Consider the following 17916-nt stretch of genomic DNA (forward strand, 5'->3'; position numbering starts at 1 on the left):
TAACTGAATCCTAGGACAGCATGCTGCCCACCTTTCTACATCAACACACACCAACCGAAGTTAATGCCAAAATCCTGGTTCTGCTTCAGGCTTCCTGGAGTTGCTACAACATGCAAGCAATGCACTGAGCTGCTTGTGTATGGCTCCTGCTTTGGTCTTTTTCTGTACTGCTAAGAGTATTCATTCAATTTGGCCATAGTTCTCAAAAGAAGCAAAACACTCACAGTTTTGGTTTGCCACTGTAACAAGTGACTCCACAGATCTAAATGCATGAGCTCTAAGGGCATTCAGGGAAATGGTGATGGAACGAAGGAGTCGAGCCAAAGGTGCCAAGGACCTCAGAAGAGCCTCCCAGATCAATGTATGCAGCAGAAACATCTCTCAAGCTAGAGGCTCGCTAGGGGCTGGCCTGAACGGCAGCCTGAGACCCTCAGGTGCATCAAGACTTCCAGAGTAGGAGGAAACAGCAAAGTGGAAACCAGGAAAAGAGTTGCCTGGTACTGGAAATGCTTTTTGTAGTCTATGGTAAAGAAAGGTGGTGTCAGACACAATACTTGTTAAGTTCTGACTAAATCAGTGGTGGGTATACACGGGCAATAACACTAATAAATGAGAAAAAATCAGGCAAAGGGAATAAAGACTTCAGACTGCATAGCTGGTTGAATCGACTGAGAAAGCAGACTTGGGCTGGCTCTCAAACAGTCCACACAGTGAAAGGAAGACAATGACAACCACCCGCCGAGGACATCTTGAAGAGGAGTGGGCTTTGGTTTATCACGCTGCCCCATTATCTAGTCCTACAGTTTCAGGACATCACGGAGCAGCGGCAGAAAATCTGCAGAGCTGTCTTCAGTCTTGCTCCCCACTCTCTCGCCTCCAGCAAGCCTTGCCTTTTACAGCCAGTTCAAGACCAACTCCACACACAGCACGGTAAGAAAAAGAAGAACAAGGGCTGAGCAGGCTGGGCACCTCCTACCAGGTGTAGAAGGACAAGACTACATCTTTGTTTACGGCTATTTTGAGATTTGAAAGCTATGATTTATGACATCTAAAATACTGTTTTTGAGAACTGAAGACACTGCTTGGCAGCCTCCAAAGTTTAGCAAGCACTGGAATAAACAAACGGGAACAAAACACTTGAGTATGTCCTGGAAAGCACGTGCCATCTTGTCTCCCTTCTGCCTTCCTCTTTTTTAATTCAAGGCTATACAAATATCTTTTAATCATTTTGGTGGAGGTGAACAACTAATTTATATACAGATAAAAGAACCATGTTGGCTCAGGATTTCTTCTCAATAACACCATCACTGGAACCAATGTCTCCTGGGATAGTTATCTTGCAGTGCAGTGGCTCAGGTAGATTCCTCAGCTGGCAGTCCTCTGCTGATATCATTGGCTGTTACCAGAAGCCAGGGCTAACCCTGAATGCTCTGGAGGTAGAACAGAAAGCTCCACCCACAGAAGTTCCCCAAACTCCATTCAACACATAATCTCTCCCATAGCTAACCAGACTGCACTTTCTCCAGTGATTAGCAGGACTATAAGAGCTCTAAATGAACTCTGTGAGATACTCTTGCAAGTGGCCAAGCCAGAAGGTCACCCAGAGACTATCCTTACCTTTGCAATTGCTATAATCATAATATTAGCATCAAGAAAACAGACATCAAATTTTCAAAAAAAAATTTACCTAAATTCTATGCACAAAGAAAAGTGACTAAGTTGAAGAGAGAGATTTATGTGCCAGTTTTATTACAAATAATGTGGATTTAAGTGATGTCATTAATCTGGGCATTGGTAACAAATCAGTCATACTAAAGAGACTGACTTCTTCCCCCACCTCCTCTCTTTCTTCCTTCCTTTTCATGGGGGGTAGGGTGGGGTAATAGTGAGCATAAAACCCAGAACCTAGGGGTTTAGGGAAATTATCTAATAGGTGATATATTCCCAGGCCTTTCCTTGCTCTTATTTTTATACAGTTATGTAAAATTGGCATATACTAAAAAAAAAAAATCACACTCTGTTGACAGTAAAGTTAGTCAGAAACACACTTTAAAGACAAAACTGATGCAAACTACTAGTCTAAGAGCAAATATTACATATTTTAAAAGGAGGCCAAAAAAGGGGTACCAATACGAGAACTAATGTAAAAATATAAAATGTGGTATGTATTCACTTATATGTGGATATTAGCCATTAAATAAATGATAAGCAACCTATAATCCATAATGTAGCTGAAGTTTTCTCCAGTCCTGCCTGGCCCACAGTCAGGACAAATCTCTCTCACCAGCCAGTCCCGCAGCCATTCAGACCCAACCAAGTAAACACACAGAGACTTATATTGCTTACAAACTGTATGGCCGTGGCAGGCTTCTTGTTATCTAGTTCTTCTATCTTAAATTAACCCACTTCTATAAATCTATACCTTTCCACATGACTCATGGCTTACATGTTGGTACTCATGGCAGCGGCTGGCAGCATCTCCTGACTCAGCCTTCCTGTTCCCAGAATTCTCTTCTCTGTTTGTCCCGCTTTTACTTCCTGCCTGGCCACTGGCCAATCAGAATTTTATTTATACAGAGCAATATCCACAGCACCATAGACCCAGAGATGTTAGGTACAGAGGAAGGGACTTGGGAGGACACATGGATCTCCTTGGGAGGAAGCATAGTATAGATTTTATAGATGGACTAGGGGGGACAGGTATGAGAGGATCGGATAGGGAGGAGAGATAGGGTTGAGGGAGGGAATGTGGGAAAAGACAGCTGGAATTAAGGGACATTTGAGGGACAGTATGGAAACCTAGTGCAGTGGAAAAATCCCAAAATGTATGAAGGCAATCCTAATGAGGTCTCCTAATAATGAGAGAGATGGAGTCCCAACTGGCCATCTCTTGTTACAAAACAAGGCTTCCAGTACCAAGACTGGGTTGCATTCAGTTGAGTTGCTGACCAAAGGGATCCCGTGGAAATCTCCAAACAACACAGGCTGCTGCCAAGACAATGGGTTGCTCTCCATAAATTGAAAAGTGGACCCAATTGCTGAGGCCAACAACTACACAACTCACTGAACAAAGAGAAGTCAAGCTGGCATCTACAAAGAGCCTTCATCCCTACATGCTAATATCTTTGCTACAAGGTTTTTTTGTATACTGTGAAGATTTGTCACTCGGGTTGGTTTGATATAAAGCTGTATGCCAATAGCTAGGCAGGATTTTGGGAGCAGAGAGGATGCTGAGAAGAAGGGCAGAGACACAGAGAGTCACCAGCCAGAGATGGAAGGAGCAGGAAAACATCATGGGCAGTACAAAGTAAAGGTAATAAAGCCACAAGGCAGAAAGTAAATTAATAGAAATGGGTAAGTTACAAGAGTTAGAAACAAGCCAAAGCTATCGGCCAAGTTTTCATAATTAGTAAAAAGTCTCTGTGTAGTGAGTGACTTGGGAGCCAGCAGGAGGGACAGAAAAAATCTGCCTATATACTCTGCATACTACCAAAGGAGAAAAGTGAATACCAATACTGCTACAAACCGACTGATTTACAATTGTGTTCTGCCTACAAGATATGCTAGTACAAAGGTGGCACAAAGCTTGTGAGAATAACTATCTAATTTGACTTAAGGCCCACTCCAGGAGATGGACACATCAGACACTGGTTGGGTGATAGAGAATCTGAAATTAGATAGCCCAGGGAACTATAGTAAAACCAAATACTACTATTCTACTAAAAGAATGTAGCAATAAAATGACTCTGAATGATATTTTGCTATACTCATAGATCAGTGCCTTATTCAGTCATCATCAGAAATGCTTCTTCCTGCAACAGATGGGAACAGATGCAGAGACCTGCAGCCAGACATTATGCAGAGAGAATCCTTGGAATGCATAGCTCTAAATAGGATGTCTACATCAAATGCCCCCTTACCCTCTACCTCCAAGCTCAGACAACCGCAAGAGGAAGTAGAAAGAGTATAAGAGCCAGAGGGGATGGAGGACACCAGGAGAACAAGGCCCTCTGAATCAGCTGAGCAAAGCTCCTATGAACTCACAGAGACTGAGGCAGCATGCACAGGGCTGAAACATGCCTGCATTAGGTCCACTATGTATATATTATAGCTTTCAGCTTAGTGTTTTTGTGGGACTCCTGAGTGTGTGAACGAGTGGGTCTCTGATTCTTCTGTCTGCTCTCGGGGCTCATTTGATTCTGTTGGGTTGCCTTGTCCAGCCTCAATGTGGTGGTTTTTGTTTTATCTCATTATACTTTATTTTGTCATACTTAGTTGTTATCTCTTTGAAGCCTGTAATTTTCTAAGGAGAGAAAGGAGGAAAGTGGGTCCAGATAGGAGGGGGGTGGGAAGGAGTAGAGGAAGGGAAAACTGTAATCAGGATATATTTATGAGAAAAACAAACTATTTTTAATAAAAGGAAAAAAGTAAAATAATATATACAGATAAACTAAACAGACCATGACGAGGCCTAAAACCCAGATTTTAAGCAATTTGAAAATTATAATGCAATACTGAAAAAAAATCTTTTTTTTTCTAGGAAATTCTGTATTTGTCAAACTAAAAAATAAAATAAAATATAGACAACAGAAACTGTGTGTGTGTGTGTGTGTGAGAGAGAGAGAGAGAGAGAGAGAGAGACAGAGAGACAGAGTCAGAGAGAGACAGAGAGAGAGAGGGAGAGAGGGAGAGACAGAGAGACACAGAGAGAGAGGGAGAGAGAGAGAAAGAGAGAGGGGGGGAGAGAGAGAGAGAGAGAGAGAGAGAGAGAGAGAGAGAGAGAGAGAGAGACTGATGAAGCCTAACCATCACCATCACCAGCCCCACCACACACTAAGCCCTCTGGTGTAACAAGCACAACATGATCTCAGACCAAGGTACTAAAATTGAGACCAGATATGCCGTGACAGTAAACGACAGAATGGGGCGGAAGTCAGTGGAGTTCCCAGTGGAGCACCATACAAGGTAAATGGCCTTGCTTCTTCAATGACACGAAAATTAAAAGGAGAGGGAATAAGAGGAACTATTCCAGTTCAAGAGATGAGCTGAAAATGAAGAAGAATTCTCACTAATTTTATTAGTAGTTATAGAAGTATTATAGTTACAAATGTAAATGGTCTTAAGAAAGGGACTTACACAAAGGCATAAAGGAAAAAAAAACATGCTACTTGAAATTGGTTTTAAAATATATCATAAAATATAAACTAACCAACCTCAAAAACACTGATGAATCAAGTATAGAAAAATACTTGTAACTGTGAAATTCTGGTATATTGGGGTTGGTTACACTAACAACAAACACAATGAAAAATCAGAGAAACAATCTCATTCATAATAGCTACAAAAAATAAAAATAACAACAAAAAAACAAACAGAATCTTGGTATAAATCCAATGAAATTGAAAGACATATAATAAACCCTTTAAGACACTGAAGAAAGAAACTGAAGAAGATAGCAAAAGATGGAAAGACCTATGAAAATGGTCATCCTATCAAAAGGAACCCACAGAGTCAATGAAATTCCTATCAATCCTCTAACACAATTCTTCACAGAAATTGAAAAAGATCTTAAGTTTTATATGGAAACAAACACAAATTCAGAATAGTCAAAACAATCCTGAACAATAAAAAGAACTGTAAGAGGTATCAGCATCTTTCATTTTAAGCTCTACTGTGGAGCTGGAGTATTAAAAATTGCATAGTACTGACCGAAAATAGAAACACCGATCAATGGAACTGAGCTGAGGACCTAGATATGTTTATGTATCTATACTTGATTTTTTACAAAGAAGCCAAAAAATACACACTGGAGAAAATACAGCATCTTCAATAAATAGTGCTGGTTAAAATGGATAGCTATGTGTAGAAAAATGTAAATAAATCCTTATCTTTCCTCTGAATAAAACTCAATTTCAATGATCAAAGATTTCATCATAAGACATGGGAAGAGATAACTAACATAGGACCTTTGAAAATGCAATATGGAAACTTAATTCTTGTAGAACCTTCATAAAACATATACATCTATACATATATATGTGTGTATCCACACACATGCATGCATGCACACATGTACAGGTAACACAGTGAAGTGTTGCTCTATAGTTGGGGGAGGGCCCAATGTCAGAAGCCATAGACTATCAAATAAAAACCCGAGTGCAGGGTCTGGTCCACTTCTGTAAGTTGTTGGTCAATGGGGTCCCACAGAACCCCTCCAAAATATTTTTTCTCATTACCATTCCTACTGTCATTGTTCTTGGTTCCCTCCTGAACCTGATGGAAAGACATGGAAAAATCATGCTGGTACTAACCTAGAAATATCGTCTCTACTATCTAGCTTTCTTTCATAGTGCTGGAAGGTGCTATACATGCTTGTTGAAGAAACCGCATCAACATTCTTACCTGGATGTGAATTCTGTGAGCCATAATAACTGGCAAAATATGCCCACTGGTGCAACAGTGGCATGAATGTCATGGGAGTAACCAACCCACTTTCCACCAGAACTTTTATCTGATTGTTAAGTGGGGCAAAACACCACGGCTGGCAATGTCACAGGCCGTGGAGGAGAACCAAGTACTAGTATTCTGCAAAATGGCCATTATAATAACCTGCCCCTAAGTTCTTATCTATATATGCATAGATTAGTGCACTTCTCAATACAGAGACCTACAACTGGTCGATGAGCAAGGGGACTGGACTGCTCAATTCTAAATTAGACATCTGCATCAGAGCTCCTCCCCCAAGGCTAAAGAATCTTTGCAAAGAAGGCACAAAAAGATTTTAAGAGCCAGAGGGAATAGACATCTGCAGTGAACCAGTATTTGTCAGATATGGCAACTCTGTTGCACACATGAATTCACAGGGGCTGGGACTGCATGAGCAAGTGGTCATGAAGCTCCACCCCTATCTGAGGAGCTATTGGTAATTGATAAGATATTGTGGAAGAGAGGGTGTATCAGTGACTTTTCTACTGCTATAATAAAACACCATGACAAAGGCAAGTTATAAAAGAAAGGGTTTACTTGGGCTTATGGTTCTACAGGGTTAGGAGTCCATGAGGACAGAGTGAAGGCATGTTTGCAAGAGAAGGAAGCTGAGCGCTCACATCTTGAACTAAAAGTATAAAACAAAAAAGCACACTGGGAATAGTGTAAAGCTCTGAAACCTCAAAGCCTGTCTCCAGTGACACACTTTCTCCAACAAGGCCACACATTCTGAGCATCCCCAAACAGCACCACCAATTAGGTCAAATGCCTGAGATGGTGGGAGACTTTTCATTCAAACCACTACAGCAGGTAGTGCTGATCAGAGATGCAGGCCCTGGGTGCTCATTCTCCACTAGATGCCCCTCACCCACCCGTGAACATACAGGTAGAACCAAATAGACTAACTGATTTAAAGGAGTTAAAAAAGAGCACACGGAGTTTGGAGAAAGAAAAGTGATAAAGGGAATAGGGGAGAAATTGGAAGGGACAGAATGAAGGTGGATTAAATCAAAACATATTATATGCACTTATGAAATTCTCAAACAAAAGTAGTACAGCACATGAATAGACTCAAGGAGAAAAATCACAAGTTCATCTAAATAAACATAGAATGGCTTCTGACAAAGTTCAATGTCACTTTACAATAAGGGGGTGGGGAGAGAAAAAGAAATAGAAGAAACATTCCCTAGAATAAAGATTATATCCAACAAAGCTGTGCTAACATTATGGTAAACAAGAAAAGGTGGAAAGCATTTCCTCTAAAGTCAGGGCTGGGGTAGGCTGTTTGATTCACTCCACTGTTATTCAGTACAGTGCTTGAAGTCTTAGCTGGGGGCGGGGGAGCAAGAGAAATCAAGGGGAAAGAAATAGGAATGGAAGGAGTTAAATTACCCCTGTGTGCAATTGTTGTAGGAATGCTTTCTCCAGAACAGAAAGGGAGGCTCATGAAACTCAGAAGACAAAAAGCAAAACAAACAAAAAAATGTCACAGCTGGAAAATTGGACATGTGAAAAAGACTCTCAAAAAACTCTGCTTGGCTTTAGGGACAGAGTTAATAAGTGCTGGGAGAGATTGGTCAGCTAAACTCCTGCGAGAGGGTTTCTTCAACCTGTACAGCTAACTGCAAGCTGAGCAGAGAGCACTAAGGAGGCACTTTTGGGAGTTGTCACCCATGTTGGGATTGGCTTTTTGGTGATGCAGTTGGATTTTTGAGTCACCCCTGCTCCTTTAGGCAATCCTCATCCATACTTCTGTTAGTAAACTCATTAATAACTCATGGTTCACCAAGTTTGACTTGTTGCAATCATTACTTTGGTCTGTCATTGGTTCTCTCTCTGGGATGAACAGACATGCATGTGTGTGTTGTAAGATCCTATATTTAAAAGATGTGACTCTACCAGAAAACTCTCAGATCTAGAAACCCTTTCAGCAAAGTGGCAAGATATAAAAATCAATATCAAAAGTCAGTCACTTTAGTATACATACACCAATAATGAACTGAACAAAATAGAAATCAGAAAAAGAGAATTCCAATCACAATGGCCCCATAACTGAACAAAATGAAACTAATCTAGGAATAATCCCAAAAAACTAGAAGGGCTCTTCAGTGAAAACTTCAAAACACTAGGAGAAAAAAAAAATGAAGAGATTATTATAAAATGGAAGACTCTCCCATGCTCACACAGTGGCAGGATCAGTACTGTGAAAAAGGCTATGTTAATGAAAGTTATTTACACAGTCAATGGAATCTCTATCAAAATTCGATTATCATTCTCTACACAAATAAATAATTCTAGGTTTCATAGGGCAGCACAAAACACTCTTGAGTAGCCAAAGCAATCCTGAGCAAAAAAGGAAATGGAGGTATCATATTGCTGAAGTTGTAAAGCCATGATAAGAAAGACAGCATGTAGCTAGCACAAAAACAGACAAACTAATGGACCCCAAAATAAATCCACACAGCTACAGCTACCTAATTTTTGACTAATGTGTAAAAGACATATACTGGAGAAAAGACAGCTTCTTCAACAAATGGTGCTGGGAAAATGATGTCCACATGTTGGATATATACAGAATGAAACTACATCCCTATCTCTCACCTGCTTAAAAAAAAAAAAAAAAAAAAAAACACCCTGCACAAAAAGGATCAAGACCTTACTGTAAGCCCTGAAGTTGTGAAATTGATCAAAGAGAAAGAGAAAAACCCTTCAAAATACAGAATTGGCAAGGAGTTTCTGAAAATGACTAAAACTGTTTGGAAAATAAAACCAGGATTTGACAAATGGGATTGCATGAAATTACAAACGTTGGCACAGTAAAGAAAATAATCTATAGAATGTAGAAAATCTTTGCTGACTATTCATCTTACAGGGTATTGATATGTAGAATATATAAAGAACTAAAAAAAAAGTATCAAACCCCATATAATTCTGATAAATGGAAAAAGAAAGGAGAGGGTATTTCTCTTTTTTTTTTTTTTTTTTTTTTTTTTTTTTTTTTTTTTTTTTTTGGTTTTTCGAGACAGGGTTTCTCTGTGTAGCTTTGCGCCTTTCCTGGAACTCACTTGGTAGCCCAGGCTGGCCTTAAACTCACAAAGATCCGCCTGCCTCTGCCTCCCAAGTGCTGGGATTAAAGGCGTGCGCCACCACCGCCCGGCGAGAGGGTATTTCTCAAAAGATGAAGTGTCAAGGCCCAACAGACACAGGAGAAAACGACTACCATCTTCAGTCCTTAGAGAAAGTCAAATGGAAACTACACTGAGATTCCACCTCACTCATCAGAATGTGGCCATTAAGAAAGACAAACAACAAACAGTACTGGCAAGGAGGCAAGGGTTTGGCAGGAGAAAGAACCCTCATACACTGCTGGGAATGTAAACCAGTGCAGTCGTGAAGATTCCTCAAAAGATTAAAAATAGAGCTATCATACAATCCAGATATACCACTTCTGGGAATATATCCAAAGGAATCTAAGTCAGCATACCAGAGAGATGACCTGCAAATTCGTGTTTACTGCAGTGTAACTCACAATAGCCAAGTTATCAAATTGGCATAGGTGTCCACCAACAGATGCAAAGATAAGAAAATGTGATAGATTAGATAGATGATAAGATACGTAGAGAGAGAGACACAGATAAACAACAGAATTTTCTTCAGCTACAGTTAAGAACAAAATTGTGTCTTTACAGGAAAATAGACATATTGAAGATCTTATTAAGTGAAATAAGCAGATCCTCTCTCTCTCTCTCTCTCTCTCTCTCTCACACACACACACACACACACACACACACACACAAAACTTTGCACAATGAATATAAACAGGTAAAATAACTTAATGAAAAATAAAAGTTTTCTAGTACATACAACTCTATATATGGTATGATCTCATTTTAACATATGCTTAACATTAGCAAAGAAAAATAGACCAAAAGAAAATACATCACAATGTTAGTATGATTACCTCCACTAATAAGTAACTCTTGTAAGTTATTTCTGTTTTTCAACAATATGCTTTCTCTTTCTATAAAAAACAGAGAAGCCAAATTTATGGCATGTTGCTAATTTTTTTAAATTGACCATGATAAGTCATTAAATTACTAACAGTCAGTATGATCTTTGCTAAATCTGAAGCTCCCAACATTCTTCTAGAGTAAACATCTGATAAATACTGTATGTACCTTACAACACAAAACTATTCACACAAGCTCAGGTCTCTCTTGTTGCCATAAGAACTACTACTGGTAATGCAGAGAGACAGCAATGGCACACCAGTAATCACAGGGCACCATGGGTCATCCAAGAGACTCTCCTGTTCTACTCCCTCCCAGCATGCACATGTCACCCAAACAAAGTCCTACCTCCCCCTACAAGGAAGGGGCGATACGAGATACACACTTAGTCAAGAGAGGGACAGAATTATTTGATTGTTAAAAAACAATGAGTTAGGCCGGGCGGTGGTGGCGCACGCCTTTAATCCCAGCACTCGGGAGGCAGAGCCAGGTGGATCTCTGTGAGTTCGAGGCCAGCCTGGGCTACCAAGTGAGTTCCAGGAAAGGCACAAAGCTACACAAGAGAAACCCTGTCTCGAAAAACCACAAAAAAAAAAAAAAAAAAAAAAAACAATGAGTTCTTAATACATGTTAAGTATTAGAAATCTGTCTTTCTGAAGAAGGTGCAGGCTTTTAATATACAGTAAAGAAAGATGGGTAAAATGGCTCAGTGGGCACAAGTGCTTGCCACCAAACTTCACAACCTGGGTTTCGTCCCTAGGCACAATATGATGGAAGAAGAATTGACTTCCACAAGTTGTTCTCTGATCTCTGGACAAGTGATATGGTGTACACACACACACACACACACAACTAAATAAATGAACAGATAAATTATTAATAGCATATAAGTAATTAGTTATAGGGACCTTCATTTTCAAGAGCAATTACGGTAAATTTTATTCATGTTTATTTACATATACTAATAATATATAAAAATACATATTGTATTCTCACTATATACAAATGAACTCATTATATACAAAAAAACTAACGGCAGTTTTTAGAATCCTACTCAGTGTCTTTCAGTGCAATATCTAAAGCTCTTGATAGTATAATTTTCCTTTCTTGTAATAATGATGTCAGAGAGCAGGCAGTTGATTGTGTATGTTGGGGGCCTCTGGGGTAATGGCTAAAAACAATGCCACATTATCATCAGTCCTTCACAAATGAAACACATAATGGGGAACATTTTTAGAATTAGGCACATGAATAAGATGTGATGTCTGTAAGAGGATTTTAAGAATTCTAGAATTTTGCCCATTGGGATTCAATTTCTTATCAGCCCCAAAGACTGAGCATCATGGAGAAGTATAGGAGTCTCCTGTTTCACATGTAAGATGGGTGAACAGACCCTTTGAGACAAATATTTACAGTATTTGCCTTCAAAGAGATTCCAGCTTAGTCTGCAACAAATATTTATGGAACGTTTTAAACCTCTACTTTTATAAATACAGACTGAATGTCACACCCCATAAACATGAGGGAGCACAGTGTCGGGTTTCCACAGTGGAAGTCCCAGCAGATGGTTCTCAGGGTTGCCTTACCTGAGAGAGCATCTTGAGCTTCAAAGAAGGTACTGAGGCCACCCTTCACATAGGCCAGACTGCCCTCACTCTTCTTATTGGCCTGCCTTTTGAGGTTGGTGACTGCCATCTTGAGCTGTTCAAAACTGAAATCAATTAAAAGAAATCAACTGTCTGAGATTCCTGACAAGATTCCATTAAATGTAAAGCAACAGGAATGCTAAAGGTTCTGTGAAGCACATACATTAATAACCACATAAAAACAAAAATCTTACAAATTCTTATCTAGATTTAAACCTTTTATTTATTGTGATGCCTGACAGATATAAAACAAGTCTTATAGCTTCAGATGATAATTCCAAGTATGTCAGGCCCCTAAGAAGTAAGTACAAATGTAGATATAATATATATGATTTGGACCGATAGAGGTTCTGAGTATCTATCACTGACAGGAGACTCAGCTGGCCCACTTAGCAGTTCAAAGGGGCAGTTGTTCAAAGGTAGATTTCTCCACTCACTCAAGCAAGTATCCTGGAACACTGAGCACAATGCTCATCTCACCCTCAATACACAGTCCTCTGTCCTTAATGACCAAATTACCTTAAGCCTGTGGGCAACTCACAATTTAAACAAGAATCAAGAGACAAAGCACATGAGATACATGTGTGAAACAGCATGATGAAACCTGCTATCGTGTATACTAGCTTAACATTTGTAATAAAGCAACAAATAAGACCATACCATTTTATTGAAACATCAAACTGTGGGGTGAGGAATAAAAATCTAAGAATGACATTTTACAAACAAGGAAACAGATAAACTGAAACTGTCAGGAACTCATCAAAGCCAAAGAACTCACAAACCTACAGCTATGTTACCATCTACAAAGCCAGACTTAAGACAGTTATTGCACAAGCCCACTGTCTGGAGCCCCTCAGAGTTCAGGGTCTGAAGTCCACTAACCTGGTGGTGGAGTGATTCTCTATGAGATACCAGGCGGCTGAAAAATTCTCACTTGTAAAATCAGCACTCATGCCATGGAACAACATTTCTAATTCCTTCTGAGGAAGTTTACTTCTAGAGAAAAAAAGAGTTAAAATTCATTACAACTGATACTGATACTAGCATCACCAAGTACTACACAATAAACTAAAATGTTTATATACAATAAGCTATCAAGAACATATTTGAACACAGTATGGAATATACTTTCTATATTACAGCTGATTTCCTACCGTGTAAACATTGTTGTGGCAAGCTGACATTTAAAATTAACCAGTGCAGATGGAATCATTTCTTTAACCTGTCATTGTCCTATCTGAGGGGAACACTGCCCTGTCATTTTCCTATCGAAGGAGAAGAGACGTTTGTTGCTCCCCAGGAAAAGTCCACACTGTATCTACTGTGACAGGACCCTGTCCCTAGTCATGCAAATTGGCAAGCTTTGCTACTGACTCACCTCCCTGTTCTCCTGATGAAGTCAAGTTCTCAGCTCTGCACTCAAGGGTTTCCCTGTACTGAATCTGCTTATCTCTTAAGATTCATTTCTGCAACTCTAGTTCTCACACTAGAAGTGTCAGAGCCTCAAATAGATTATATTCTCTGGTACACATCACGCTTGTGTGTATTTTTTTTCTTATTTGCAGAACCCTTTATCAAAAATGCTTCCCCAGTCTGATAAACTGCCCAAGCCAAATTATAAGGTATAAACAGGACATCACTTTATAGATATTTACATTTTATTCAATGAGAACTACTCCTATGCTAAAAGAAAACACAGACAGTTCCAGCGTTTCTACATTTAAGTCCCGAGTCTTAGTATCTGAGTATTACATATACCGCGCGCGCGCACACACACACACACACACACACACACACACACACACACACTAAGGAGCCTCACCGTGACCAATGCTTCATCTTTTGCCTCCTTCTCCCAGCCATGATCAACACTTGATAGGCTCACTGTTATAGGGTGGGTAGATGGTGACAGACTACCTTTCCTGTTAGCTACTGTATCACATTGTAGGCTTTAACGGGCATTTAGAAACTGGTTTTGCAGGCCAGACATCGTGGCACATGCCTTTAATCCCAGCAATCAGAAGGCAGAGGCAGGCGGATCTCTGAGCCAGGTCTACAGAGCAAGTTCCAGGACACACAGAGAAATCCTCATCTCAAAAAAACAAAACAAAACAAACAAACAAACAAAAAACAGACACACAGAGAAAAAGAACTGACTTGTTACTTAGGCCAACAAGGTAACTGAAGACAGAGAAATCCTTACCCTAAATCTGGGGTTACCTAGGAAATCACCCCCAGACAAGTACTATTGTCCATGACAGCTAAGCTGCATCCTGGAGCAAAAGCAATCACCTTCTAGGAAGCAGATTGACCCACTCACCAGACAAGAACTTCTTCCAACAACCTTGCATAATCTAAACTGAAACAGTAACCATTCAGAGCACACCTTGGCCAGGGCTAATCAGTACATCTATTGTCCCTTACCCCAATCCTGCCTCTTTTGAAACCTCGAACTCATGCCAGTAACCTGAAAATGGATTTGAGGTCATTGGAACCCTTTATCTGTCCCTCCTAATGCAGTCATGTCAGAGGCAACAGGAACTGAGACACAGCCACCTGCAGCAGCCTGAGAAGGTCCCTTACATTTTTAAAGACCTTAACTCGGGTAAACTGGATCCTGGCCTTCAACACAGGAAAGAATTTCAGGATGAGCTACTATGAAGCAGAGATGGGTTTCTTAAAAGACATCTTCAACACAGACTGACACATGGTTGAGAGAGGAGAAGGGACCAAGAAGAGTATAATGCATCCGACAGAGTGTGATGTGGGCTTTTCTAAGGGAGAGTGGCACTCCACTTTCTTTACAACAGCCATATGTGCCATTCTTGGGGCTTCTGATGCTATTATTTTCAAAGGGTTAACTACAAGGGTTGGTAGCCAAGGCTACCTGCTGGGTACAGGACCCAATAATTTTGCTCTAAAAAGCCAGGTTCTGGGCTAAGGCAGGATGGAAGGAGAGGAATATGTGATATCTTGAGGCCTCCTTAGTTACTGCCATAGGAGGCCTGTACTCTGCCCACTGGGTACTGAACCCTATTTGAGCCATGTGTACAATTTCACATGTTCCCTGAAGGTGGCTTTCGGGACCCACACCCATGGCCTTTAGATTCATTCCCTTCCTTCTTACATTCACGTACACAGGGGTGCCACTCCTAGGAGACACCATGAATGTAAGCACTAGCATCTGCACTGGAAACAATGACTTCTGCAAGCCAAGCATGTGTCGCTCTCCTCTTAGCCTTTATTCTATGGCCCTGCTCAGATCAGTGACGTCTGAGAAAGACTGATGGGAGTCTTTCTGGAAAAGGTCTTTAATTTTAAAGAGAACTCAGAAGAAATAGCCACCAAGCCATTTTTCTGCCCCTGAACATCATTACGCCAAGTTTCAAAACCAAGAATTGTAAAAAAACATTTTATAATTATGAAGGAAACTGGTTTATCAGAAGAGCAAACTTGAGTTCTGCAAACCTTAGTGATGTGACTAAGAGTGTCACCTTTGAATTTTATAGATTACGAGGACAGAAATGTCCTTTTTGTTTAAAACAAATGAGGTGGTGACATTTTCTGTTATATACAGCTGAAAGCATTTTGATTTAATATTCTAAAAAAATAAGCTAAAATACACTGATCTTTTACATGTATATCTAGAAAATGTGAAAATGCAGCTGACTTACACCAGAACTCACAGTGGACAGGCAGGGATCAGGTACCCAGAAGAGCACAGAAAGCCCCAAGATCCCTCAACATGTGTGCACAGCTTGGGAAAGCAGCAAACCTCTCCAGATTCCATTTGCTCCTGAGGATCACAACAGCTTACTCTTGGCAATATTTTGAGGAGTAAAGTGGATGGTAATTCTGGAAAGCTGCTCAAAAATGTTTGTAGCTGTTAAATTTTCTTCTTTCTATCTAGTTTTTTATATTTTCAAGATTATTTTCTTAAGTACCATTGTGCTTTACCCCCAGTGTAGCAAGTAAATTAGAGATTCTCATTTTGGCAGAGGAATAAGCACACTTAGAGGTTACATGTCGTTAGTCATGGTTTCGCCTGGTACCTGCTGAATAAAGAGCCAGTCTTAGAGCTTATATAAAAGCTCTGCTAAAGACCTATGAAGACTTAAAATGCCCCTGATGCTCCTCACAGCAAAAGGAAGGAAGGAACACTATGTTAGGCTAGCCAATGGGGCACACAGTTACACGTTTGTCCAGAGTAACAGGATGTTAGGAGGTGAGCCTTCCAAGTTAAGGGACAGCTCAAGAAGCCTGTGAGAGAGAGAGCAAGATGAGTATTCGGACTCCATCTGCACTTTCCCCCACTAGCTGGGAAGGAGAGACTGGGAGGCACCATGAAAACTCGCAAGGTATTTTCATGAAGGAATCAAAGCAGTTTAGTCACTAGCGACTCTTGCTGCCCCTAAAACTGTTTCCATTAGATGGCAGTGTAAACTCAGAATTCATCTTAAAAAGGGTCAGCCCCAGACATCTGACCAAGTAGACAGATACATAACAGGAATGTTCATAAAACACATACTACAGAACACGCTGTGGGCTTGCACTCTTTCCTTGATGTGGCAATGGAGGGCAGGAGGGCTGCTGACAGCTAATGGCCTGATGCTGCTCTTTGAAGGTATGTGCTACACTCATTTCTCTCGGCGTTAAGTTTCAACAACATAATTTACAATGTTACATTAAATATTATAGGAAAAGTTTTATTTTATCTGGTATAGTTTCTGTACTTAGGCTCTATACTATAGCCCACAAATCTACTTCTACAAAATTCTAAAAAGTAAATTTGAGACACTTCTATGATCTTCCTAGGAGTGACTCTGCTGTCACCCTGTCTTTTTTGTAAAGGCAGTTTTCTAAATGACCTGGGGAAACTGGTCACTGTTTCTTTCTGTTGGAAATCTGACCCAATAAGAACAGAGCCAGATGTACACTGCCCAAAGCCATGTAGAAATAAAACAGATAGTACGTATGCATCAACTGAATGCTCTAGACACCATTCCCCAGTAATGGCTCACTCAAAAAATGGGAGGTGATTGAAAACAGGAGCCACACTCCATTTCTCTGCCTTCACTTCATACAAGCACCACTGCCAAGACTTTCTTGATAAACATTCTCCTTGGGTGAACAGGACTTTCAAGAAACAAAATCTAGTGAAGACTTTCACTTACTAGGAGCCTATTTTTATCTTATTTTACAGCTTGAATAGTTTGTATCCATTATAACTGGAACCAGGCAAGAACATATATATTTGTGACAACCAGCACAGTAAATCAGAAATACAGACCTTTTACAAGCAAAGCCTAGTCTCGGTCAAAGTGAAGTTACCTTTTCAGAGCAATTAGTAACATTTTTATAAGTACCATGGCACCATGTGTGCAAAAACATTAGTTAAAAATTTAGGAACATGAAGGACTTTAACAGTCAAAGACACCAATAAATGCCAGTTGTTAAAAACTTGTGGGCTGAAAGATGACGGCATGCATGCTGGGTCCACCAATAAAATATATTAAAACCTGACTCATACCAAGAGCAACAAGGAGCCTATATTATGTTATTCTCACTTGCTTTTTCATAGTTAAAGAAAGCAGGCACAGCACCACAGGGCTCCTCACCCTTCCACTGTACACACCTACGTGGCTACAGTGAACCTCTAACATTCGGAGGCCATTACCAGGCACTGACTCATCTTCCAAAGGCCGCCTCCCACTAGTCCGAGGAGTCACTACGACCACAGCTGATTATTTTATACTGTGCATTTATACTTCTTC

General features: G+C 40.2%; 1 protein-coding gene across 2 annotated transcripts in view; it reads right to left on the minus strand.

Annotated features, from left to right (window-relative positions):
* Exoc2 (exocyst complex component 2) overlaps positions 1-17916 on the minus strand; it is a 143001-nt gene that overhangs the window by 113079 nt on the left and 12006 nt on the right. For both annotated transcript variants that reach the window (XM_042278314.2, XM_042278316.2), the window contains 2 exons: positions 13025-13138; positions 12083-12207 (listed from right to left, as the gene is read on the minus strand). In XM_042278314.2, the coding sequence (XP_042134248.1) occupies positions 12083-12207; positions 13025-13138 (239 nt within the window). The remainder of the gene's footprint in view (positions 1-12082; positions 12208-13024; positions 13139-17916) is intronic.

Source organism: Peromyscus maniculatus, chromosome 5 (genome assembly GCF_049852395.1).
Source record: "Peromyscus maniculatus bairdii isolate BWxNUB_F1_BW_parent chromosome 5, HU_Pman_BW_mat_3.1, whole genome shotgun sequence".
NCBI classification, from domain to species: Eukaryota; Metazoa; Chordata; class Mammalia; order Rodentia; family Cricetidae; genus Peromyscus; species Peromyscus maniculatus.